The following is a 26626-nucleotide window of genomic DNA, read 5'->3' as shown; positions in this document are numbered from 1 at the left end:
CCTTACCTCACTTTTCTGTCTCCCCATTTTCCACCCCTTGTTTCTCCATGTTCTTTCTCTCCTGTTTGCTCCTCTGCTATCTTCCCACCATGTCCATTTTAATCTTATATTAATTTCTTTCTGTCTCTCTCTCTCTCTCTCTGTTTTTCTGTCTGTCTATCTCTCTGCCTCTGTCTCTCTGTCTCTGTCTCAGTGGTTCTCAAGCCTGGTTGCACCTTAGAATCACTTCTGGTAGCTTTAGAAAATCCCAGGGCCCAACCTGCATTTGAGACAGATGAAACCAGAGTCTCTGCACAGGATCCAGTATGGTAAGAGCTCCCAGGTGACTCCCCCTGATGTGGCCAAGTTTGAGGAGCACTGCCCAAGGAAAGACCTTCTTGATGAAAGCAAAACATCAGCTTCCTCCTTCTCCCCCACTCCACTCCACATAGCCCTCTCCCACTGGGGTCTGGAACAGTCAGGGCTTCGCAACCTAGAAACATCCTCCTAGCTCAAAGAGGACACAGGGCTTGGAGGCACTCTTTGCTACTCCCACTTGTCCTCTTTAGAAGCAAAGACATGGGCTTTGGTTTAGCTTGAATTTTCCTTAGCTGTTTCCTCTATTTTCCCCGCTCCTTTGTCTGAGGTGGGGGGGGTCCCAGGAGCCCTGGGAGTATGGAGTTGTGACCCAGTTCGCTAGCTCTAGGGTTGTGTGTGACCTGGCTGGTGCTGGCCAGGGCGGCAGAGTTCCGCATCCTATCAGCTCCGCAATCTAGGACTCCACAGAAAGGTTTCCCTGATGTAGGTTGGAGAATGACCTGGATTATCCTGGCCTTCATAGATGAGTCTGGAACCAACCTAAATCATCACGACAATATCCTTAAAGGGATAGTTCTCTAGCTATTGTTTTGGTGGTGGAGGGGGAACATCTTAGGGTGTCTTGCAAAGCTTTAGGGTGCAATAGAAAGACACCGTCTTGGGAATTTAAAGACCCAAGATTCAAATTGGGTTCATTCTGTTCATTCTTTCACTCGGCAATATTCCCGGAGCCCTGTGCTGGATGCCAAGCCATTGATGAACCAGATAGGTATATTCCTGGCCCCACAGAGCTCACAGCTCTGTGAAAGCAAAGTGAGCACATAAGATCAGGTCCCCTTGACCCTCCATCCCCCCAGGCTGGTGACCTTTCCCTCCTCTGGCTCAGAAAACCCATTATCCACCTTTGTCTATTCTGGATCCATCTCCCCACTGGACTGAGGGAGGGCAGGATTGAGCCTTGTCCACTTTGCAAGTGGCCATAGGCTCTGGAATCAGATAGGCTTGGGTTCAAATCCTGATGTGACTACTTGTCACCTGGGATGATACCACCCCAGTGAGTTATAGTGAGTTACAGCACTGTGTAAAGCTCTCAGCCCAGCCTGCCACATACTAAGGGTTCCACAAATAGCAGCTGGACGTCTTACTATTCCTATAAGTACTACTGTCATTCCGGCCGCTTCTGTGGAGTCCAGCCCACATGGGGCCTGGCTTAGAGCCAAACCAAACTGGCTTAAGGTGGGTCTGGTGTGGCCATTCCCATTCCCTCAGGACAGGGGCCTCTGCTGGCTGCTGGCCTGGCACAAAGCCTCTCTCTCTCTCTCTCTCTCTCTCTCTCTCTCTCTCTCTCTCTCTTTCCCCTCCGGAGTTGTAGGTTAAACGCAAGATCTCAGGTTCCAACCTCTGGGAAAGGAGACACCTTGTCCAGGCTCCGTTTCCACCCATTGTTGTCCAGAGCATTGCCTTTCTTCCACCGCTACCGCCTCCCCACTCAGGTTCCTCAGCCTGGCCTGCAGCAGCCCCTCTCATCCTTGTCTGAGTGGAGGAGGGAGAGACGTTGATTTTCTTGTCTTTTTTTTTTTTCATTTTATTTTTCAGCCATTAAACAGTCCTGTAAGGCAGGCAGAGCAAGGAGTATATCCCCATTTTACAGAAAGGGACTCTGAGGCCTAGAAAGTTTGAGTGGCCAGCCCAAGGTCACAGGGTTTCTTAATACCTCAGCGAGAATGGTAGCCCAGTTCTCATGACTCCAGCCCAGTGTTCTTTGTACCTCACTGAGCTGCTTCCCAAAGACCCTGGGCACAGTAAGGTAGAGTAAAGAGACTCTCTGGGAAGCCAAGAGGCCTTCGGAGGTTTTGCAAGGGCAACTGAGGTTCCTTTTTCAAGCTTGTTCTGCACCACTGATGAGCTGGTTCCTTTAGGGGCCAGCCAGGGAAGTTTAACACTTGTCCACCCCAGTCTGGAGACAGGTAAAATCATGGGTACACTTCCAGGCTTTCTCTGGAAAGACCCTTGGGCACTCCCTGAACAGGGGTTGGGAGGGTTGCCTCCCCTGCTTTGTGGGGTGTGTACTGCTGACCAGTGGCAGCCAGGCTACAGGTCACTTCTCAGCGGGAGAAATGGGGGCAGAGACATGGAAAGATCCCAACAAGGTCCTGCAGAGGTACTGGGGGTCAGGCTCAGAAGCAGCTTTCGACTGTTGCATCCAGAGGGGGCTTAGAATCAAACCTAAGTGAGTGAATGGCTTTGCCATTTAGAGCTCTGTCACCTTGGGAAGGACACGTACTCTCTGAGCCTGAGTTTCATCCCCTGTGGGTTGCTGTGGATGAAAGAGGAAGCAGCACAGTGCTGCTGCTAGAAACTGCTGTCATGATCTTCCAGTGGGGCTTCTGGGGCAGGGTGGGGGGTGATGGACAAGTCCTTGTAGTGTGGGAGGGCCTGAGCGCCCCAAGTCATTTAGCATCCTTGCCCCCATTCCACTAAGTGCCTGTGGGTTCCCCATTATAACAACCAGGAAATTCCCTGTCCACCCGGGGGTGAGTAGGACTTTCCTCAGGTGAGAACCAGAGCTCCCCATCTTGGTACCACTCTCTGACACGGCTGTGTACTTTTGCTCATAACTCCCTGGCTTCTGCCTCCTCCTCGGTCTCTCCACACTCACCTGGAGGCTCCCCTGTGCCCGATTCCTGCACAGATCCTCCTGTGTTGTTGAGCCTGCCTCTCCCTCTGGGTATCTCTAGCCTGGGGCCCGGCACACATTAGGTGCTCAGAATGTGGTCCCATGCTTGGGAGCCACAGGGACTGACTCTCCACCTGTCCTGGGCTGGGGGGAGCTGGGAACAGGAAGGACATGGTGATTAACTTTGAATGTCATGTATACCTGTGGCTCAGGTGTCCCAGGGTACAGTTAATGGAAAGGAGTGGCAACGTCCTTGGAAAGGGCATCGGGTTGCTCACTGGCTGTAAGCCTGGGTGGACATGTCCCCTGGGAGACTTGGTGAAAAGGATGGAGTCAGATGCTTTGCCTGCTTGACTGGGGCCAAAGGCCCAAGGAGGCAAGACGTTGACAGACTGGGCTGGGCTGTCTCCATGTTCACTCAACCAGCCCCTCCCTCTCAGGGCCTTAACTGAGGAAACCAGGAGAGGAAGGGAGTGAGCAGATTCTGTGTTGGGGTTCGCCTGAGGCCAGGACAGCTCGTTGAGTATCCTAGAATGGATATCGTCACCACAATCCCTCATTTTGTTCATCATTTTGCAAAGAGACTTCATACCCATCATCAGCCCCAGTTGACAACAGGAGTAGCTGAAGCTTAGAAGCTGAGGCAGAAATTCACACAGCCAGGAAAGGGAGAAGTGCAGAACAGAACTCTCCTTGGAGAGGGCACAGCCTGGGGGCTGGGCTGGTCAATGGTGACTCCCTAGCCCAGGGAGAAGGTTGAGGCCTTGCTCCGCTGTGTCTGTGGCTCTGGGCCTGTGGACGCAACTGCACCGTGTGGGATGGGCCCAAAGTGAGGAGAGGACGGAGATTCTCGGTGGCCCATCAAGCTGGTGGCTGCTCAGCTAAATGCCATCCTCAAACAGAATAACCTGCCATGAAGTCCTTCTCAGACCAAACACAGCCAGTTATCCTCATAAAAAGTGACGTCTAGGCAAGAAGGGGTAAGCTATTCTGGTTGTCACAGCAGAGCTGCTGCTTGGTGCCAAAATCGTGACTTAAGACTGTTGGTTCTGCCCCAAAATCAACCCTGCGGAAACTATAGAAGCAGGAGGGAAATAAGGATTCCAGGAAGTAACAAACAAATAGAAAAACAAATATGAGAAACCCAGGGAGACCGAAGGCTGTTTGAGCTGATGTGTGTGGGGAAGATAGAGGCTACCCAGCTTGAGCCAGGAGTGAATAGAAGCAGCACTGGGAGAATAGGTCGGAGAAAATCTTTGTACGTTCTGCTCTTACCTTTCCCTGGCATTACGTCTGGGCGATTGTTGCCTGCTCCTTAACTGATAAAATTATGACAGCAGTGCTACTGTGATGAGCATTGATGAAAAAGGTATTGATAGACCAGCTGCTTATACTTTCTAAATCCATAAAGATCGTTTATTAAAAATCTAGAATGCCTTCTGTCAACCATGTTTCTCCTTAAAGACTCAGAGATGAGAGCCTTACTCTGTTTCTTTGGTGACCAGGGCCCTTCCTTGTGCTCATGCCTGCCCTTCAACCCCTAGGGACTGGCACAGCCGGTTTTTGATATTTCCCCAATACTTGTTAGCAGACAGAGTTGCTCATACCAGGGAAAGTTGAACAGGGAAAAGTAAAGAGACACTTGGAGAGGACCTCTTCCATAAAAGAAAGACAGTACACTGAACAGTATATACCAACTAGGTGGGCTGCAACATTAGAGCAAATGGATCATAAATATATACATTAGCAATGAAACAAGGATAAGAAATAATTTTTAAAAAGAACAAATTAGCGAATTTTTTAGATCAATTTGAAGAACTCCCTCAGAAGACAGCAGGAAAAGATTTAGTGTGTGTGTGTGTGTGTGTGTGTGTGTGTGTGTGTGTGTATAAAAGAAACAGCAATTAGAAGTACTGACATCTGATAATAGGAGTTGCAGAGGAGAGAACAATATAAAAACTGAATGGAAGGAATATTTGAAAACAATAATGGAGATAGAATTTTCTGTAATAAATGAAAGATGAAAGGCCCTCAATTTGAAAGAGATTGCAAAATAGTGCAAAACAGGAGAGATAGGAAACCCACAATTAAACACATTATAATAAGTTCAAGAATATCAAAGATAAAGGAATTACACTTTTTTTTCCCAGAGAGAAACAAAGGTCATCCGCAAAGTTACAAGAATCAGATGGTCATCAGACTACTCAACAGAAAGATAGAATAATATTTTTGAAGTGGTGAAGGAAGTTTGAACCTCGAATTTTATATCTAATGAAACTCTTATTCAAACTGGAAGAAATAAGAAAAATATTCTCAAGTTTACAGAGCTTTAAGTTTGTTACACAAAGACCCAAATTAAAAATGCTTTTGGAGGAAGTACTCAAATGAGAAGAAAAACAATTCCAAAGATGCTAAAAGAGATATGAGAAATAAAGGTGATCAAATATCTGGTAAAGACTACTGTTGTTTTAGAAAAGAAAAAAGAAGTCTAGCACAAATAAAAGAAAGGAGAACACACATTCATAAGAATCTAGAATTAAAATTCTAATCTACATAATATCAGCATGAGGATGTGGGCTGAGGTGGGGAAATCAAAGAGGCATGAGAGAGAGTATTAAAGTACTTGTCACGTTAGGGGAAATTATGATTATTGATTTGTTTACACTATTAATAGAGATACATAAACATGAGTAAAGGTAACTATCTTGAAACAAAAATAGAATGTATAACTTTTCAACTAACAGAAGAAAATCTGATCTACTCAATGGGAAGCTGGAAAGGATAAAAAAGCAAACAACAAAAAGTACAGTAAGTGGAAAATATAAAATAAGATGGTGGTAGAAATAAGCCTTATAATAATAGCAATTACAATAGATGTAAATGGATAAAACTGATTGATTAAAATACAAAGACTCTCATAGTGTGGAAGAAAATCAGATCTAATAATACATGCCCTAAGATGGCATACTTGAATTTGAAAACACAGAAATATTAAAAATAAAAAGAAAAAAATACACCAAGAAAATAAAACGGTTGAAAAAGATATACCAAGCAAATAAAGCAAAATAAGCTAAGTTAGCAACCTTAATATCTGGCAAAATAGAAATTAATGCAAAAATATCATAAGAAACCAAGAAGGACATTAAATTCAGTAAAAACAAAAATAGACTAGAAGATACAGCCATCATGAGCATATAGGCAATTAGTAATACAGTTTCAAAACACATCAAGCAACAACTGACAGAGCTGCAGGGAGAAATATGTAAATCAACAATTGTAGTAGGAAACTCTATTACAGTCATTTTTTAAACTGATAGACCAAGCAGAGAAAAACAAGCAGAAAATCGAATAATATAACTAATAAGCTTGAGTTTATATAAAATAATATAAGCTTGAGTTTATATTGAACTATATATAGAACCCTACACTGAATCTATTGCTTTTAAGCAGAGGAAGCATTTATGACCATGAATAGGCCATAATAGAAGTCTCAATAAATTCCATGGGGTCAGTATTATATGACTATGTTCTTTGATTGTAATGCAATAAAACTGGAAGTGAATAAAATAAGGAGCTACAATGTCATATATACTTGGAAACTAACATATTATTATGTAACTTAGGTTTAAAAGAAAATCATAAAGTACTGTAAGAAATGTTCAAAACTGAATAAGAATGAAAACACTACATATAAAATTTTGTAAGATACAGGTAAAATTGTATATACAGCAAAATGTATAACATTAAATATGTTTATTAAGAAATAAGAAAGATAAAAATAATAGGCATAGCACCCAAAAAGTTGGAAAAAGAGTCACAGAGCAAAAGAAAATAAACAGACAGAAGGGAAATAATTAGAAAAAGGACAGAAATCAATGAAATGGAGAACAACAGGAAAGATTAATGAAGCCAAAACTGGTTCTTTATGAAGATTAATAAGATAAACAGATCTTATTAACAAAGATACAAATAAATGAAATATTAAATAAAAAGCTGGAAATACCTATAGGCACAAAAAAGATTTTAAAACAATTTAAAAACATTACAATTGAATATGTGCTAATAAATTTGTAAACCTAGATGAAATGTAAAAATACCTAGAAAAATATAACAAACCAGAATTGGTGCAAGAAGACATTGAGAAATTGACAAGGGAGTTGAAGAGCTGCCTTTCCCAAGCTGTCCAGACTTAGATGTTTTTACATTTGATTCTTTCAACATGTCAAGGAAGAATAAATTCCTATTTTATTTGTTGTTCCAGAAAATGTTATGTATTATGCAATTATAAGAATTTTATATATTTAGCTGCAAAAATCCTAAATAAAAATATTTGTCCGTTGACTCTATCCAAAATAATACATTATGAAATATACTAAAGGAGCAAATTATGATTGTCTAAATCAATGAAGAAAAAGCTTTCGATAAAGTTAAACAAACTTTGAACTTTTTATAATAAAGTTTTTATTAAAAAAACTCTCACTAAACTAGTAAGACAAGATTAACTAGTAAGATCCTATTACAATTTATTTGATGACAAAACTTCAATGCATTTATTTCCTTTAATGAGGAGAACACAGAAAGGCTATACAACCACGTCATTATTGTTTAGCTTAGAACTAGAGATCGCGGCCAATACTCTATGGGAAGATAAAGAAGTAAGGAGGTCGAAACGCAAAGGAAGAGATAAAATATTTCTGTAGATAATATTATCATATACACAAGAAAAACTGACCAATAGACAAACTATTAAAATGAGAAAGAGTTCACCAAGTTTGCCAGATAAAAAAAGAAATGGAAAGCATTTCTCTGTGCCAGCAATAATCAACTAAAAATGTAATAAAAGTAAGATACCATTCATGATGATGACAAAACCATAAAGCGTCTAGAAAATAGTCAAGAATGCATAAGACTTCTATGTAGAAAACTTTAAAATCCTAGTAAAGTATGGTTGATAATTTGACTAAACGATTTAATATTATAAAAAATTGACATCTTCCTAAGTTAATTTTTAAGTTCAATGAAATTTAATCAAAATTTCAGCTGGTTTTTGGAAGACCTTGATAACCTTACTTTAAAATTTATCTGTACAGATAAAGTTCCATAAATAGGTCAACTTTAAAAAAGAAGACTAAAGAGAGGGAATTTGCTTCACCAGATATTAAGACATACAGAAAAGTCATATTAATTAATGCAGTGTGGTAAATTTCGAGAACAGACAAATAGACTAAAGGGATAGAATAGAATGTTCAGACATAGACCTTAACACACAATAAATGGAGACAAGATGATTGCTTAGCAAGTTGATGTTAGGAAAAATGATTTCTTACATGGAGAAAAATAAAACTGCACCTCTAGCTAAACCACATACAAGGTAAAAGATACAGTCACAGAATCAGAAAATGTAGGAAAATGTATTTGTAATCTAGAAGAGTGTAAAGACTTTTTCAGCAACACGTGAAAACACACCAGGATTAAGGACTTCTAGTTAATGAGGGGCACCAGGGAGAAAGTTAATAGATACATAGCAGATTGGGAGAGGATATTTTCAATATCTAAAACCAACAAGGGATTGATACCTAGAACATACAAAGAGCTCTTGCAAATTAATAAGAAAAAGATAGCTATACTGATAAGAAAAAAGGGTAGAGACTATGGACAGACAATTTATAAGCAAGAAACCTTAAATGTATCATTACAACAATAATGAGGTATCACTGTGAGACTGGTGAAAATCAGAAAGCTGGATAACGTCCGGTGTAGATGAGGATATGGGAAACAGCGATCCACATGCACTGGTGGTGGAAGTGTAGACCGTGGCTTGGCAGTGCTGGGTCAAATTAAGTGTGTAAATACCCTATGAGAGCAATCCCAAGTCCAGGTATATATCCCAGAGAAATGCTCACAGAGGTCCAAAGGGGACATGCCTAAGAATATTCATTGCATTTCTGGTGGTGGGGAGTGGGAGGCACGCTGAGGGCTCCTCACGGGGGTGTGGGTAGGTGAAACGTGTAGGGTGACCAAGCCATCCTGGTTTGACTAGGCCTTTTCCACTTTTAGCCCTGTAAGTCTGTGTTCCACGAACCCCCCTCAGTCCCAGGCAAGCCAGGATGGTTGCTCGCCCTATGTGTTAGATGTGTCCCATGGAACATGTACTGCAGGTAGAAGCAACAGGTTAACATAGCAAGAGGGATGGAACTTTAAAAAGGTGCTCAGTGAAACAAAATGAAATACATAACACAATACCACTTAAATAAACATAAATTATATGCTCACAAGACAATAAAAATTTTGAAACCAAGAGATACACATTAGAAGGGTTGTCTATGGAAGGAAAGAATATGAGAATAAAAGAGAATATATACATAATAAATACATACATACATGAAAACAAGAGTTGGGCCTTGGAGGGACCAATGAAATAATGTGCCATACACTGGGGCAAGACTCAACTCTCTGAGCCTGAGATCAAAAGGGATAGAATAGAAAAGCTTATTGGGGAGACACAGTGGGGGGATTCCCCACTAGCTTTTAGAGAGAAAGGGGTGAGGTCCCTGTGAGACTGGCTTTGCTAGAAGCCAGGTGGGCTTAGCCTGGCCGCTCCTCATGCCCAGGGAACATGGGGAGGGAAGCCCCTTCTCTAGGCCTGCTGGGACCTCAGCTGGGGACCTGTAACATCTGTGACCCTTTCTCCAAAGAAAACAGAAGTCCCCCACCTGGGTAGCAGGCCACTGGTTAGTCCTGGACTGCCACTGTGCCAGTCGCTCTGCAGGGGATGCTCCTATGCAGAGGTCCCTGAGAGGGATCTGGGTGCAGGGGGGCGGGAGGCTCCCTCCCAGGAAGCAAACCAGAGATGAGGAGCCCTGAGCAAGCCTGCCTCCTAGGATTTGGGGCCAGTTCGCTCCCAGGAGGCAGGAAGGTGCTTGTCCCCCTCTGGGCCAGGGCTTGGCTCCCCGCATCATGGCGTCCTACCTCGTCAAAGTCGGCCACATCCTCACAGTTCTCCAGGACCCGGGAGTGGAAGGATTGCCCTAAGTGGGGGAAAGAGGAAATTTTAAAGTCAGACCCCCCTGGACAACAAGCGTGGGGTCAGACCTCTTGACCTGATAGTTGTCATGACAGCATTTGGGTTCACACAGCACTCGTTACAACCATGGGACCGCATGCCTTGTGCAGCACTGTCTAGAAGGAGGCGAGTTCCCATAGTGTCTTAGCTGACCCTTTCCACAGTCCTGTGAGGTAGGCAGGTCAAAGGCCATGAAACCTCCGTCCCTTTTCTCCACCATGCTGCCTTCCCGGTGGCTTTCTTGGCCTCCTTTTGTGGTCTCCTCAGCTCTGCTGGCTTTCCCTGGCCTGAGGCTGCCCTGAGCACATGCCTGGCCCTGAGGGCAGAGGACACCGGGCCGAATGATAGCCCCCTCCTATGACAGCGTCTGTAGCCAGGCCCAGGACCTCCTGCCCAAACCAGGCCCCGGGACAACCTGGAGCATCCAGACCTTCTTCCCTGTAAGCCAAGGGCCTTCCTCCATTCTCACTCATTTTTCTGTAAGCCTTAGCAGAGGGGAAAGCATCGGTGGTTTCTCCCATATTCTGTCTTCTTTCCCCACTGGCACAGGTAATAGGGAGGGTGATATGGACACACATTTTCCCAGACCCCACCACCGCCCCAGATTCATAGACAACCCACCAGGGCAGAAGTAAAGCTGCCTGCTTTTCTCGCCCATCCAGTGGCCCAGATTGCTTGAAGAATCATAACCAGGAGAGGATGAGAGCAGGTTGGAAGGGGGATGGAGTGGGCAATGTGTGGGGGACATAAGCCGGTTCAGGTCACTGAGAAACATTCAGTGGAGTCTGCGATGTACCAGGCCGCGTCTGGGGGCCTTGGGATAGACGGGTGGTTCCTCGCTCTCAGGGAGCTGACTCAAGCAAAGGAGGGTAGGGAACTGGAACACATGGCTAGTTCAACACCATGCATTATGTACCTCAAAATACAATTTTGCATGAGATAGAGAAGTGGTACAGAGAAGAAAAAATAAATATGGTTTGGGCTGGGGGAGGAAAGAGAAAAGGCACATGGGCAGGGACTGTAATTTCTATGAGCAGGGGCCAGGGAGTGAGAGGAGGTGGAGAGCAGCATACTTTGACTTTTTACTGGATACATTTGAGTTTGAATTTTTTTTTCAGTGACCATGCTTTACTTTTGTAATTAAAAGAAAAAACAATTAAATCCCCCCCAACTTAAACCAGCAGACCATTTTGTTGAAGGGCTGTCTCAAGGTTGAACTCAGTCCCATTCTGAGGGTCAGCTTGGGTTGTCACTAACAGGCAGGCTGGGGACCCAGGAGAGGACTTGGTCGGGCAGGCAATGCTCTTCGCCCCACAGAAAACCAGGGAGACCAGGTGTGACCCGCGCCAGGTCAGGGAGGGGTCGAGGCGAGCGATGGGGTGGGGGTGGATGAAGAAGGAGGCTCAGTAAAGCAGGCTTGCTCCCCCTGGGAACTAACTTCTCTCCTCTGGCCTCAGTTGCCCCGCTTGTCTAATAAGAATATTGGTACAGAAATCTCCAGGGCTTGCCTGGTTTTTACGGCTTAGAAGCAAGTCCTAGTTCAGTCCAGAGCTATCCCCTGACAAGGAGGATAGAGGTTTGATGTTAGAGTCAGGTAGATGGTCTGAAGAAGGGTGTGTGTGTGTGTGTGTGTGTGTGTATGTGTGTGTGTGTAGTATGGTGGGCATGTGGGGAGGAGTTGCCTCTGAGATAATCAGAAAGAAGCCATAAAGCAGAAGCTATATCCATAGAAAATAGATGTGAGTAGACAGATGGGAAAGGTAGACTCTTTAGCACTAGCTGGGGACAAAACAAAACAAAACACCAAAAGAAAAACCTCAGCAACAAACCGGAAGGCAGCCAAGGTAAGAGAGGGAAACACGAGAGATGGTGGATTTAAAACCATTTTCAATCCCAACATGAGAGCTTCTTTTAATTTCTCCCACAGGTAACATAATGTAAATGGAGAATCAGGTGAGCATGTCTGTGCACTCGGGCTTCCCCAATGGCCCACACTCTGAATAATCAAAGGCCTTTTCATCCTGGAAGATCATAATGAGCCTCAGATATGGCTGTGCTCAAGCATCTCCCGGGGGGAAAATGAAGCAGCTCCGTGGGAGGGGGCAGGAACCATCCAGGATGGTGTCAGGGTTCCAACATGCACGGAGGCTCAAAGCCTCCTCTGCTTGCGTATTTCCTATATCTCGTTAGAGAGGACGTGAAATGCAGTGAGTTAGCCATTGCAAAATTTATACAGTAGGGCTCTGTTTCAAAATGCAGTAAAGCTTCAATGCCTTAGGCCCTAGGGATTTAAACGTGGTGAATATTGTCAAACAGGATGAGTTAAATTTTACCTTTAGATATTATAAAAAGGGGGTTGCTGAAACAAATTAAATCAATGGTACAGAAACAGTGAAAAGGGCAACTTACTAAGAAAAGAGAATGTCCTTAAGCATTTTTGAAAAGCCACTTTTTAGGAGGGTTGTACAAACAGTGGCAGGAATCATTCCCTTGTTCCTTTTCTATTCATTACGACAGAGTCAAGGGACCTCTGTCATCCCTTCCAACTTAGCAGTGGGGATTGCTAACCTCATCTCTCTTTCCAAGTTCATCTCCCCTTACCATCTACTCCCCTCAGCACCAGTCCTGTTGAAATTTCAGCTCCATTTTAAATGGCTTTCAGACAAAACCATTTTAAACCCCAATATCCAGTCACCTTTCTTGACACAGAGAAGATTTAGAAGAAATCTTGAGAGAAAGAAAATAGCCTATTCTCGGCAGTGGGGAGGCTTTTGTGGATAGAGTGAGATTAGATGGGAACATGGAACAGCATCTTATGTTCCATGAGATTCTTATGTTCCATGTTTCATTCAGAGGTAGCTGCTCATGAGCTAGCTGAGCTGTTTGGTTTGAAATAAACTCCTTCTTGAGTCAATCAATGAATTTGGATAGCTGACTCTGTGCTCGCAACTGTAATAAGTGCCATGACATCGGATATACCCAAGTGGAGGGGCTCAGAAGTCCAAAGCTTAATAGAAATAACTTGTATGCCATTCGCCATTTTAAAATATCTGGATTGCAGCGACCCTCTGAGATGAAGGCGAGCTCAGCTGTTGTCTCATACGCAGGATGGAGTGCTAGCCTTTTATGGGACGTGACTTAAGGGTACAAAACACCCCATCTGCACAAAACAGCTCCCTCTTCCAGACGGTTTACCTCGTTAGAGCCAGCCGTTGAGCAAAGGCAGGCATGTAAGGACTGTGTTGTTAGCCTGTGCTATTAGTCTTGTATTCCCACATGCAAGAGGGTCAGCTATTCAGCATTGGGCTCTGGGGGAGGGCAGGGTGGGGAGTGTACAAAGATAATTCGAATCGGGATGCTACCTGAAGCAGCTTATTACAATCCAGATGGCAGATAGGTGAGACATGGAAAAGTCTACTGTATGAGGCAAAATTTGGTCCTTGACACGAAAAAAGTGTAAGTAAAGTGAGAACACAGGAAAAGGAGAAATGGCCTCAACTTAGCAGATCAAGGAAGGCATTGTAGAAGGCTGGGCATTCCCTGGACCCTGGAAGATTGGTGGGTCTAGCTCTGCATGTGGAGAGATTGGGGAGGCGGGCGAGAGAAGGGACAACCGAGCGGAGAGAACAGTGGAGCCAAGTTGGGAAGTGTGGAGCCAAGAACGGAGCCCTGAAGCTGCAGAACGCACGCAGGACAGGTGAGTTCTGATGGTGAAGGGAAAAATGAAAAGGGTCCCCCTTTACGGCGCAGCCCACAGAAGGAAGACCTTGTGGGGAGTGGTCCTAGGGTCCTGAGAGAGCACAGAGTGGGCAGCATCTAAAGGGAAAGGAGAAGCTCCTGAGGACAAGCTTCAGGAACATCACTGTTTTGCCCAGGACCTAGCCCTGTGGCCTATATCAGTGCCATTATTCTTTACCCCGTGTGAGCTAGAAATAGAGTGAAACACTCTGCTTGTGACTCAGACCTGTCACTATTCCCTTTCGTTATCTAAAATCAGCGAAACCTCACTGTCTGCAGTGCTTGGGATGGACTACATGGAGGGTGGCTTGGCAAGTACCCCATTCCTAGCTGCAATGCTCTGACATCCCCAAATCTGCTCGCCTTCTGTTCCTCCACAGCAGCTCAGGAGTGGTGGCCCTGCTATTTTCATCCTCCCCAGTTCAGATCAGCCTGTTCCTTCTGGAAGGCCAGCTACTCCCACGAGCACCAGGAGGTGAAGCCCAGGCATCCCTGCGTGCAGAAAAAGAGCCAGGCGGAGGTAGGTTTGGGGGCTGGTGCTGCCGCTCAGGGTCCGGAGGCCTGACGCTGGTTATTCAGCCCCTCGGGGTCTCAGAGCCGTCATCTGTAAACTGCGGCCATTATCCTGGAACGGCCTGCATCCCGGAACCACAGTGAGGATCAGCAAGAGACTTTCTATGAAAGTCTGAGTAAAGCATCAACTCCCTTCCAAGCACAAGGGGCCATCTGATAGTGATAAGGCTTGTGGGCCAGACTGCCCGAGTTCAAACCCCAGCTCTGCCACTCGCTGGCCAGGAGCCCTCAAAGAACTTAACCTTTCTTGGCCTAAGTTTCCTCATCTATAAAATGGAGGAAATGCTAGTGCTTATACACTTGGTGCATAGTTCATCACCCAAAAAGAAACTGCTATGAGTCTTTTAGATAGTTAAGCGATGTCTTAAATATAAAAATGGTCTCCTTTATTATGAATCACATTTTGTAGCATATTTTTAGTAGTATATAATAAGGAACAATTTTCTTCCCCATCTTATATAACAAGTTTTAGGTATTTTAGGTGTGATTCGCTTTTTTTAAAAACTAGGTAAAATTTATGTTCACCGATCTGAAGCGCACAACTCAATGATGTTTCAATAAATGCATATACTCGTATAATCACCGCACAATCAATATATTATTTCTAGTCAATCAAATCAAAGTGTAACTCTTCCAACTTTCTTCTCCGTTTTCAAAGTTGCTTTGGCTATTTTAGATCATTTGCATGTCCACATAAATTTTAAAGTAATTTTCAATTTCTACAAAACAGCCTGTTGTGATTTTTATTTAGGATTGTAGTCAGTCTATAGATCAGTTTGTGGAGCACTGACGTTTTAACAATTCTGAGTCTTCCAATCTATCAGCACAATATATTTTCTCCATATTTGGGTTTCTTTTCTTTCTTTCAGCATTTTTTCTTTTAGTGTGGTCTTTTAAGTCTGTAGTGAAAATTCTTTCTAAATATTTAATGGTTTTTACAAGTATGCTATTGTAAAAGTAATTGCTTTTTAATTTCTATTTTCCACATGGTTTGTTTCTATAGAAATACATATTTTTTTGTATATTAAGCTTAGATCCTAAAACCTTGCTAAATTCATTTATGAATTATGGTAACTTTTATGTAGGTTCCTTAATTTTCTACTTAACCAATTAGGGTTTTTTTTCCGTGTTGGTGTGTGAAAAAGGGCAGTTTTACTTCTTTCTTTCCTATCTGTGTGAGTTGTATTTTCTCTTGCCTTAATTCACTGGCAACAACTCCAGTACAATGTTGAACAGAAGTGGTGAGAGTGGACATCTTTTCCTTGCTCATAATCCTAATGTTTAATGTTTCAGGATTAAGTATGATATTAGTTGGGCATTTTTTGTAGTTGCCCTTTATCAGGTGGAGGAAGTTCTCTTTATTCTTAGGTTGCTGAGAGTTCTTATCATAAATGGGTGTTGGGTTTTGTCAAATGTTTTTTTCTGTATCTATTCATGGTTTTTCTCTTGTATTAATATGGTGAAACATTTTGATTTTCCAATTTTAAACTAACCTTTTATTCCTAGGATAAAACTCACTTGTCATGATGTGTTATCCCTTTCATATATTGCTACTCAATTGACTAATATTTTGTTCAGGATTTTTACATGATTTTTCCTGACGGATTGGTGTCTAATTTTCTTTATGTATGTCTTATTAGGGTTTGGTATATTATAAAATGAGTTATGAAGTGTTCTTCTTTCTCTATTTTCTGAACATTTGTGTAAGATTAGTTTTATTTCTTCGTTAAATATTTTCTAGAATTTACCAGTGAGGTGATCTAGACCTGAAGTTTTCTTTATGAGAAAGTAGTTTATCATCATCATCCACTGTTGAGGCACAGCCCTCTGCCTCCACCACTGCCCCAGCTCCCTCCCTGGGCTCCTGGCCTTGGGTCCTGACATCCAGAGGATCCGTTCCCAAACCAGATCTTCCCATTTCATTCTCTGGCTAAGAGCTTTGGTGATTCCCATTTACTTACAAAGCAAAGTTCAAACTCCACAGTATGACATTGAAGACCCTCTGTGTTTGGGCCCCAGCCTCCCCTCCACCCCACTCCCACCCGAACCCCAGCAAGCACGTCCCAAACACTTGACATATCTGTACACCTACGTGCTTGTACTATTAGCCCCTCTGCCTGTAATGGGGCGTCTTGGAGGTTTTGTCCTTTCAAAATGCTATCCTCTGTCAAAGGCCAGCTTCAATATCAGCTTAGACCCCTCTCAGAAAAATGTCCTCCCTGGACTCCGTGAACTTTTCCAGCTTTGTCTGCTGGGCTCCAGGGTGGATGATTTTGAAAGGTACCAGGGCTGCTGGACTGCTCCCACTTCCCTTCACATGTGCTCTTCCTAAACAACTCTGACTCACCTTCTCAGGTGGCTTCCGGACTTCCTGGTCTATGGGCTTCCTTTGCCTCATGCTGCCTCATCCCTGTACTTTTCCTTTCCAGAATACTCAGCATGCTCAGTGACTTGTGCAATGACCACCTTTTCTTTGAGGGCAGGGACCACGTCTGTCTCATTTACTGCGATCACCCCAGTGCCTAGACTAGCTCCTGGCACATAGCTGGCCCTCAATGAATATTGTTGCCTGGATGAATGAAAGGATGGGTGCATGATTAAATATTTGATTTATAAAACACATTAAAATGTAGCTTTTAATGAACTGGAAAAAAATTTATGACACTGATGAGATAATTAGAAATTTGATGACTGACTAAATATTTCATAGTATTAAGGAATTACTGTTAATTTTTTAGGAGTGATATAATACGTGGGTTTTTCTCTTTTTTTTGAGTTTTTATCTTTTATAGCGGTGTACTGAATGTGTATAGATGAAATGGAACGGTGTTTGGGATTCGTTTCCAGATAATTTGGGATGTGGGAGTAAGACAGGGTACAAATAAAACAAGATTGGCCATGAGTTGATGGCTGTTAAGACTGCACAGGGAGAAGTTGGGGGCCATTATACTATTTCCCCTACTCTTGTATACATCTGAGGTTTTCCATTATAAAAAATTAATAATTTTTTTTTTTTTTGAAGGATGAAACTTGGGAATGGGAGTGGGTGGGACGGATGCAGTTTTTTTTCCTCAGGAAAGATGGATAAGATAACCTGGGCTTTGCAATTCAGGGAAATTATTTGTTCTTGGTATTCTGTTCTTGAACCCCTTCCCAGCAGTATTTTTGCCAAGAGCCTTTGTAGCAGAGGACAGTTTTCTGTTCATTTCCATACCACGAAAACACACTCATCTCATCAAAGCAGAAGCCTGGGGAATTTTTAGCAGGTCTGCCTGCTTTCCCAGGTTTACACCAGCTCAATCTGAGTGGGAGGGGGGACATTCACCACCTGGGACTTCAGGCAAAGAAGATCCCCTGGTGGTGAGGGTCGGGTGTGTGCTGGGAAGAGAAGAGGATGTGGGCCACAACCTCGGATGGATAGAAAGGCACGGAGCGGTGTCCACAGCCAGCCATGGGCTTCAGGCTGTCCTAAAAGGTCCCCCATGTGCTGTTTTCAAGGGGGGCAGCACCCACCCCACGTCCTCCGAGAGAGGAGGTGCTGGGCTGGGCCAGAATGCACACACAGGCCAGGCATCCCAGGAGCATATCAGGACTGGGGGCATTGGGCCTCCCTCACCAGGAATGACAGAGATGTTTTCAATAGAAGTCATAGTATCATCAAGAGGGAGAACTCCCCCATTTTAATGGGGGAAAATAAATTTAATTTGGAGTCTGAGGTGGTCCTTGCAGCCAAGAGTAGGGGGAATTTTGTCCCTTGTGCTCGACCGGGCCCAAATCCCTTCCCAGCATGCAATCACCCACCCTGGCCCCATGCTCCTTTCCTGCTCATCTTCCTCCCCACCCACCTCCTATAGCCTCTGCTGCGGCCAAAACTAGGGCCTTTCTAGTCCTTGTACGTAACTGAGATTTCCCTCCTCTGGCCTCTGGTCCTGTCAGTCCCTTGCCCAGAATGGCCTCACCTGCCCACAGCAACCCTTCGTCACCCTTCCTTCTGTATCTCCACGTGTGCAAGCAGTTATTCAAGACCCAGCTGAACTGCGTCCTCCTCCCCTGCTCTTCCTCTTCCTCTGCCCCTTCATTGGAGCTTCCATTGGTCTTTGTAGCTGAAGTAAGCTGCCGTCCTCTGAATGTGTTGCAATGTATGCCCTACCCCTAAGCACACCTTGCCCTCCTTACCCCCCAGGTCCAGAAATGTTTCTCCATTAGGTCTGCACACGTTTCTTCTCCCCTCTCAGGTTGTGAGTCCCTGGTTTGCCTTTAAGCCCACCCTGTACCCAGAGCTGTATGCAGCAACGTTCAGAAAGTGCACATTCAGTGATGGGGTAGGGTCACGTGCAGCCCCTCTTGCTTCCGACCTGTGGGCCAGAGCTGGACTCTCCAACATTTGCTAGAGGACAAGGTCAGCCTCCCTCTGGGGGGGGAGGGGGGTCGATGGAGGGCACATGGGCCAGAGTTCCAATTCTTGGCTCTTGAGGCCTCTTCCAGTCCCTGATGCCTCTTGAATAGAAATGGGGTGGTGGGGGTTCATAGTTGGAAAACTGAGCGAAAGAGTGGCAGTACCACAGTGGAAGAAGAATTTAAACCCACTAGATTGAATACCTCAAAGACGGAAGCCGTTGGTGTTCATTTTGATGACCAGGACCTGTTTTCCGCATGGGGCCCCTTAGGATAGCTACGATGGATCCCTATCTTGAATGTTCTCGGATGTTAGTGCAGCATGCAGAAGTGGGGCAGTTTCTAAGACACAAAGTGCCCTAGCTGAGCTGTGGGAGGAGTATGGACACAGTACTGCAAGGGAGGGGGAAGGCTTCATAGAGGAGGTGATGTATGAGTTGGGCCTTGAAGGATGAACAGAATTCATGGGAGTTCTCAAGGTTGGGTGGGGGGGTCACTCCAAGCAGAGGAAATACAACATCTCAAGAGGCCTGGAGATACATAGGGCTTGACGTCTTTGGGGGAATGGCAGGAAGTTCAATGCAGTGGGAACGTAATGGGGTGCAGTGGGGGAAGAAGTAAGGAGGAAAAGTCAGTGGGGCCGAGGGGGAAACCTTGATAAAGCAAATCTTTGTGCCAATGACTCATTCAGATGAATTATGTGGAGGTCAGATCCAACCTCCAGACGTCACCCATCTCACAGATCAAATCCCCAAACCTGGTATTTTGGCAAGAAAACTCCGGGATGGAGAGTAAAGGGAGACCACAGAACTGGCCCAGTCAGTCTGTCATTTGGATCCCTGACAGCCCAGGTACCCCTCAGGTTTGAATGGGGCTCAACACTGGACATAATGTTGGACTAGAGGCGCTAGAGGCCCTTCCCACCCTGTATTCCATGGCTGATTGGTGCTGAGAATTATTTTAGGAGTTGGAAAGGACAAACCCTAAGCTAATACGGTCTCCCTTCGAAGGGCAACCTGTGGTCAAGATGGCTCCTTCTCAGATAGCCCATTCCTGATTCCCACGGCAGGTCTCTGCATTAAATGGAGACCATTGTCTCATCTCGTTCACGGGAAGCCAAGCCCTGAGGCCCTATGGCCTGCATATATGACAGGGACAGGGACCAGGCCTTCTGGTGTCTCCTGTCTGACTACTGGGCAGGGGCTGTGTTTTCTTCACACCCAGAGTCTTAGGCCTGTCCTCAAATATTAGCACCTTCAGTGAATGAATAAATAAGTACAGGACCAGGTGAATTGTGGCTGCTGGGGCTGTAAGAGAGAAGAGCGAGAGATGGAGATGGGTGGTGAGTTCTGAGTAGCCTACCAGTAGGCTGGCTGACTGACCTGGGGTGGCAGAAGAAGAGGGGTGTCCATGGACAATGCTGGTGCATGCGTGGCCCACATGGAAATAGGGGTCTCAGGGCAGCCTGCCCCAAGGAGAACTGGAATGACCGCCTCACAAATACATCAGTTGCTCTTCCACACCTATTGTTTCACTGAAGCAATCTGGTGAGGTGGGTGTTATCATGTCCATGTTACAGATGCGGAAACTGAGAGTCGGAAAGGCAAAGTAAGTGGTAAAACCCAGGGGTAGGTAGGACCCAGGGCTTCTAGAACTTTCTCCACCACAGCCACATAGGGCTCCTTCCTAAGTGTCCTGGGTGGTACAGCACAGAAAGTCAAGCTGTCTTTCAACCAGCTCTTCTAGTCTACCTGGGCCACTGCCAATGGGCCCATTTACCGAGGCCTCCGTCACCCCACCTGGCATGAGCTTCACTCACGGGATTAGGGGAACCTCTGACTGTTCACCAGCTTCTTATTTCTCCCTGCAGCATATTTGCTTGGACAACAGAGGTTGTGTGCACCAGATGCCTTGGAACATTCTAGAGTGGGTTGGTTTCCTCTAAAGGATTATTAGGGTTGGTCTTTTGAGTGTCTATAGTTGTCAACTGCTGACTGTAGCAGGTGAATGTCTGAGGTATCTCTGGTTGTTTTAAAGGAGTCTTTCTGGAAACTCCCTCCCCCAGAGCTCTGCCTGTGTCCACAGCTTGGAAGTGGGTTTCTCCAGTCCATCCAGATGACACAGGTTGCAAAGGGGCTAATGTCCGTGTGGTCAGCCCCAGCACTCAAAGAAAATGGTGGGCATCAGATAGACAGGATGGTTACTCCAGTTGACAAGAAGATAAAGGAGATTGCAGGATTGAGCAGCCAGGGCTGGGGGTGAGGTCTTGTGAGCTGGCGCGACCTTGCCTCAGCCCCTCCCTGAATGCCATGCACATCTGTTTACGACTGGCCTTGGCTCCTCTGCCTGCAAATGGGACTGGTTTGTGCAGCCTGGGACTTTGCTGTCATAGGTGCAAAAACATAGCGACCTGTAGCTAAACAGCCAAATACTATACTGCCTGCCCAACACAGGGACACATTTCACAGATGAAAGGACTGCTTTTTCTAAAGCCAGCTAAGCCGGCAGGTGGCATGCAGTGGATCCAGGGCGCTGCAGAGAAAGCAGTCGTTGGGCTGGTGTGGGAAGCAACAGGCAGCCCAGCCCCCCACTTCCTCTGCCTTCTGCGCACCGGGACACTATGATCTCCTCTCCCCGCTGTCCCTATGCACACAGTGTGGACAACCCAGGACTTCCTGCCCTACAGTGGCCTGACTGAGGCAGTGGTGTGGGTACCTGGGCTGCTGCCGGAGAGTGCCCGGGAAGGCTGCCCAGCGGTCTCACCTCTCCTTCCTGACACAGGTGCACCTGTGTGTCTGGCCTGGGCCCCGACACTCACTTTGTTCTTTAATCTGGTGGCATTCCCTCAGCATCTCCCCCACTCTCCCAGCCCACCCACCCCACCACGTCTAATGAGTACCCTGGCCTTTGGTGAAAGGCTGCCCCAAATGCCCCTGGCCCAGAGGTCTGGGCTATGACGAGGCAGAGGTGGAGGTGAGTATAAAGCAGAGGTAAGCCTGGCATTCAGGGGCTTCCCACTGTCCTCAGGGTAAATGTAGCCTGGGCGCTGCCTATCTTTCCCACCTTAGTTTCTGCACCCACTCTGGGTTCCCGCCTCATGGAACCTCATTTTGTTCCCCGTTTCAGCACCTTTCTGAGCCTTGGGCAGCCTATCCCCTCTGTCTGCTCTGTCCTCACCTCCTCATGTTGGTCCTTTCTGCTGGTCCCTTGGGTTTCAGCTGAGGTGTCACCTCCTCCTGGAAGCCTTCCCTGGCCACTAGCCTGGTCAGCATGCTGCTTCTGTACCTTGCATGCGGCACTTGCCCCATTCTTGTCATATCACACACCTGTCCTATTTGCCCACTGGTCATCCTGCCCTATGGGATTGGGCTCCTAAAGGGCAGGGCTTGGGTCATGCTCAGCCCCCAGAACTTGGCACACAGATCAAAGTAAATGGTCACTGGCTCCATGAGTGGGAAGGAGGGCAGGAAGAGGACTGACAGAGGGGAGACTAGTGGGCCTCACAAGATCCCTGCCCACGAACAGCTCTGAGGGAAGCCAATAGTATTCCATGATGCTGGGACCCAGACAGCTACCTGCTGCTTGGTTTCTAGGCGCCACCTTGGGTCTTCCAGGCTGCAGACACCACCCCCCCACCCTGTGCCCAAGGAAACCAGCCTTCAGGAGGGAGAGAGAGAGGAGGAGGGGGCCCAGGAAGGCTCTGAAGGACTGGGCCCCTCCGGCCTGGGTCCCCCTGAGTCCAGGGATGGGGTCCTCATGTCTGCTTCCCCAGGACCCTTTGCAGGCAGAGGGCTCTGCACTGCCCCTGAGCGCTGGCACATTGGCAAGTGCAGGGAGACAGACACGGATGCAGACATGGAAACACGGGAGTCCCTGAGATTCAAGAAATCACAATGGCCTGTCAGGCCAGGGGCAGATGGCTCCTCATGAAAAACCTCCTTGCTCCAACCCAGGTAGAACTTTTCCCATCCATCTTTCTGGCCCTGCCTTATTCCCCTCAGCCCAGAGCTGGGGTCCCCCCAAAACAGGGGCTTCCCTACCTCGGAAAGTCACTTTGGCGATCCGGTCACCCTTGCCCCGCAGCTCTGAGACCGTCTTGAGATGGACGAGCAGGGCCATGCTGGTGTGGAGAGCCTGGGCTCTGCCAGGCAGGAGCAGCTGGTGGTGAAGGAGCAAGCCCGGGAACGCGGCTCACACGCCTTCTTCCTCTCTGCAGCTGCTCCTCCCTGAGCCCCCTCGATGCTGCCCACAGAGACCAAGGCAACCGAGCAAGCTGAGCTGCTCCTTCCAGCGGCTCACGGAGACTCACAGCCCTGCCAGCCCCCGCCCCTCCAAGTTGTCAGCCCGGGGTGTGTGTGTGTGTGTGTGTGAGTGTGTGTGTGCTGTGCACCCAGCATGTAGCCTGGGAGTGCAGACACAGAGTCGGAATTCATTATTCAGCAGCCGCCTGCTCCCAGATAAAGCCCTGTCCAGCTTCAGGTGTCTTCTAGCTCCTGGAGCACAGCCACCTGCCCACCTCTCAGCAGGGCTCTGCTTCCCCTGTTAGGCAAAATCTTCTGCCATCAGGAGTAGGCAGATGGGAATGGACATGAGTGTGGAAGGGGTGGGAATGTGGCTGGGGGAACCCCCTCCTATAGGGAAGAAGGAACTTCAATAATCTGTGTGCACAGGATGCTAGACATTGCACTGGTGTTTCTGGGTGACCAATGCCACCTCCCCCACAGTCAAGTTGGCCACTATGGCTGCTTGTGCCCCCAAGGCTCAGGGGACCTGAATGGGCCAGGCTTGACTGCTCTGGACGGGTCACACTGTGCCATGTGGAAATCCCAACCCAGCGCCCCTCAGCTGGAAAATCAGCATCTACTGGACAATATCCAGGTTGCGTCTGGTGGCCAGTCCCTCAGAAATGGGAGCCCTAAAAGAAGAAGGGAATGTACTTCTTCACCGGCTCTCACAGAGATTGTACCCCCAAGAGGTTGGGTCCTGACCCCTTGTCCTGGGATCACTGGATCTGGGAGGGTGGAGGTGCTGCTGGAGGGGTGCTCAGGAGCCAGGCTAAGCATGATTGGAGATGCATGACTGTGAAGGCTTCAGAAGCTTATGTTCTACTAAGAGCAATGCTTAAGGTCCAGGACACTGACTGCGCCCCGTCCTAGGGCCTGGAGATGAAGAAGGCTGGGAGTAGTGAGACAGGCTGGAGCAGCTGCTAGGTGTGGGAGAACAGACGTCTGTGGCAGAATTTCCAAGGACCAATGGCCTTTTGAATGGCCCCCTCTTCTTGAAGCATATCCTAGGAGGGGCTCGTAGGGAAAGGGGCCCTAGTGGCTGGGATCCTCGAACCTGGAGCCTTGGCAGGGCCAGCTGCACCCTTGCACTTACTGTTTACTTTGCACAAAATGCCCCTACCCTACCCTGCCTTCTCACCTGGAATCTCACAGCGGGCGCCATTCCTGAAGTGTCTCTGCGAGGCCCAGCCCCTAGGTTGGGTTCTCCTCTGTCCTGCCTCCAACCCTGCCGTCCCCCTCTGTCATTGGCTGCTCCACTAACCTCTCTCCCTGCTGACTGGGAGACCCTGGGGCACTGCATCTTTGCATCCCTAGATCCTGGCATAGTATCCTGTGTATACTGACAGGATAAGAGAGTGAGTTTGGTGATCTATGTGGAATAGAGCCTAAAGGGTCAAAACCAGAAATATTAAATGTTCACAGGTTGCTAACAAGAGATTACTCCCTTTGAATTCTACAGTCCAGTGACCTGCAGGATGTCCTTACCTCTTTCTAGGTGCCTCCTTGCTGCTTTGCCCTATTTTTCTTTTGCTATTTCTTTCTTTCTCGTTTCTTCCTCATTTCCCACTCTCATTTCTCACGTTTATCTAACCATATTGAATCAAAAAATATTTTAGTGTATTGCATTTATTGAGTACAAGTGAACGTCTAAACTTTTAAAAAAAAAACAGATAAATTTAATGTCTCTTTAAAAAAAACAACTAAATTGACTTGCACGTTCCATTCATGAGGTCATCAACGGATCTTTGTTTGTGAGGCTTGGTGGCATGTGATGGGGAAACAAATTCATCTCCTCTCTAGGACCTCTGGAGGGTCTCTCCTGCAGGGGGTGAGTTTCAGGAGGCCTTCTATGGACCTGTGCATTTTGGAGGAACAGCCCACGGACTGGCCTAAGGCAAGGCATTGAGCTGTGCTGAACATCAGTTTCCATACCTATAAAATGGTTCCAGCTGCCAATTCCACCCTGCGAACACATAGCATCCTTTAGCTGAGCCAGCTGACACTCCTGAACCCTGAGCCAGATCCTACTTTTAATTTCCATTCTCCTATCACCCATTTCAATAACTCTGAGTATAAACTTTATTCAATGAATATGTACTGAACTCCTTCTAGTACCCAATGCTGGGGATTCAAGAATGAATATGACACAGGACTGAACCTCATGGGGAGAGGGAGTGGGCACTTGACCTTGTCCAGGAGTTGGGGGTGAGGTCATTAGAAACGCCTTCCTGGAGTATGGCACACCTGAACCAAGGGTTGTTCTTTTACAACTTTTATAAGTGTTTTTTTTTTTTTATGGTTGCCCATTGTCTGCACAGAGAATTGAGAAATATACAGATATGTCTGCGCTTGGAAGGACGGGTGAAGAGTCCTTCCACCTCATTTGCTATCAATCATTCCCCTTCAGTTCCTTTTCCTCCCCAGCCTTCAGTTGTCCTGCTGCTTGAGCCTCCTGTAAGGCTGTGCTTTCCTCAATTTCATCCTTATCTGTCAGAGAAAGTGTTTTGAGAATTCTGATTGCAGCAGTAGCCTGTGAACTCATTAGTGTCTGTGGGCTTCATCAGCAGCCATGTACAGGGTCAAGCTGTGCGGATGACACTTCTCATCTGACAGATGAAATGAGACTGAAGGACAAGGGTAAACGCAGAGCATTCTTACAGCCACCAGGACTGTGAGGCTGGGGAGGAAGGTCTGGGTCCAAGTCACAAACAGCATGGTGCTTTGGGGCTGTCACCACACCCTCACCCCTAGTTAAAAACCTAAGGCCTCGCCCTGCCCCACACAGAGTCCAGGCCTGGTGTGAGGGTCGCTGGAGAAATCCAGATGTGGGACACCAAAGAGTTACGGGGGGCGGGAAGGGGGGGTCGTTATTACAACGGAACCGTCACTGGGGCCTTCCGAAGGTCAGCTTTCTGGGCAAACACGCCAACCCTGTAGATTTAGGCAGGACTGAACTGCAGCATTGGGGACAAATGTAAATCACACACCCCGACTTGTCACCATTTGCCTTTTACCCCTTACTCATAAACCACTCTTGTGGAGCAGTTCGAGGGGCAAGAAGAGGTAAGAAGTCCCGGAGAGAGACGAGAGATTAATGAAAAACATTCCCCTTGGGGAACTGGGGCGCGGCGGGCAGCTTTGGGGAGCGATGACTCTTGGGGCTCCTGCGGCCACTCACGCTACCAGAGCTGAGCCGTGACGGCGGGGCCACTTTCTGCACTGCATCAAAAGCGAGGGCGTTTCATGCCGGGGCACTGGGCGTCTTACAGCGGACAGAGGGGCCAGCCTGGCCTTTCCACCGAGTTTCCACGTCCATCCCGGGTCTGAGCGCCCCCACACCCCGCAGCAAAGGCGAGAGATGAGCCCATTCCTGGATGTGAAAGCTGAGGTTGGGTGTGACCGGCTATTTGCGAGGTCACAGCACGTGGACATGGGGGCATCTTAAGGGCTCTCCCCGCGGGGCTGCTTCAACAAGGGGACTGCGGGGGAGGGGGGGGGCGGCGCGACGCCCGGGAACTGGGCGGCGGCGCGGCCCTTCTGGCGTTGCCAGGCGCGCGGTTGCCGGGTGACCGGGGCTGTTGACCGCCCGGCGGCGGC

General features: G+C 47.0%; 1 protein-coding gene across 2 annotated transcripts in view; it reads right to left on the bottom strand.

Moving 5' to 3' along the window:
• The window catches only part of OTOF (otoferlin), an 84846-nt gene extending 61776 nt beyond the window's left edge, over positions 1-23070 (bottom strand). The window contains exons 1-2 of one of the 2 annotated variants that reach the window (XM_033125366.1): positions 22784-23070; positions 9944-10002 (exon numbers count right to left, since the gene is read on the bottom strand). In XM_033125366.1, coding sequence (XP_032981257.1) covers positions 9944-10002; positions 22784-22862 — 138 coding nt within the window. In that variant the 5' untranslated portion in view covers positions 22863-23070. The remainder of the gene's footprint in view (positions 1-9943; positions 10003-22783) is intronic. The other variant, XM_033125365.1, reaches the window with a different exon arrangement.
• Between the last annotated feature and the right edge of the window lie 3556 nt (positions 23071-26626).

The sequence above is a fragment of the Rhinolophus ferrumequinum genome, chromosome 13, assembly GCF_004115265.2.
Source record: "Rhinolophus ferrumequinum isolate MPI-CBG mRhiFer1 chromosome 13, mRhiFer1_v1.p, whole genome shotgun sequence".
Lineage (NCBI taxonomy): Eukaryota > Metazoa > Chordata > Mammalia > Chiroptera > Rhinolophidae > Rhinolophus > Rhinolophus ferrumequinum.
This window is presented reverse-complemented; position numbering and strand designations above follow the sequence as displayed.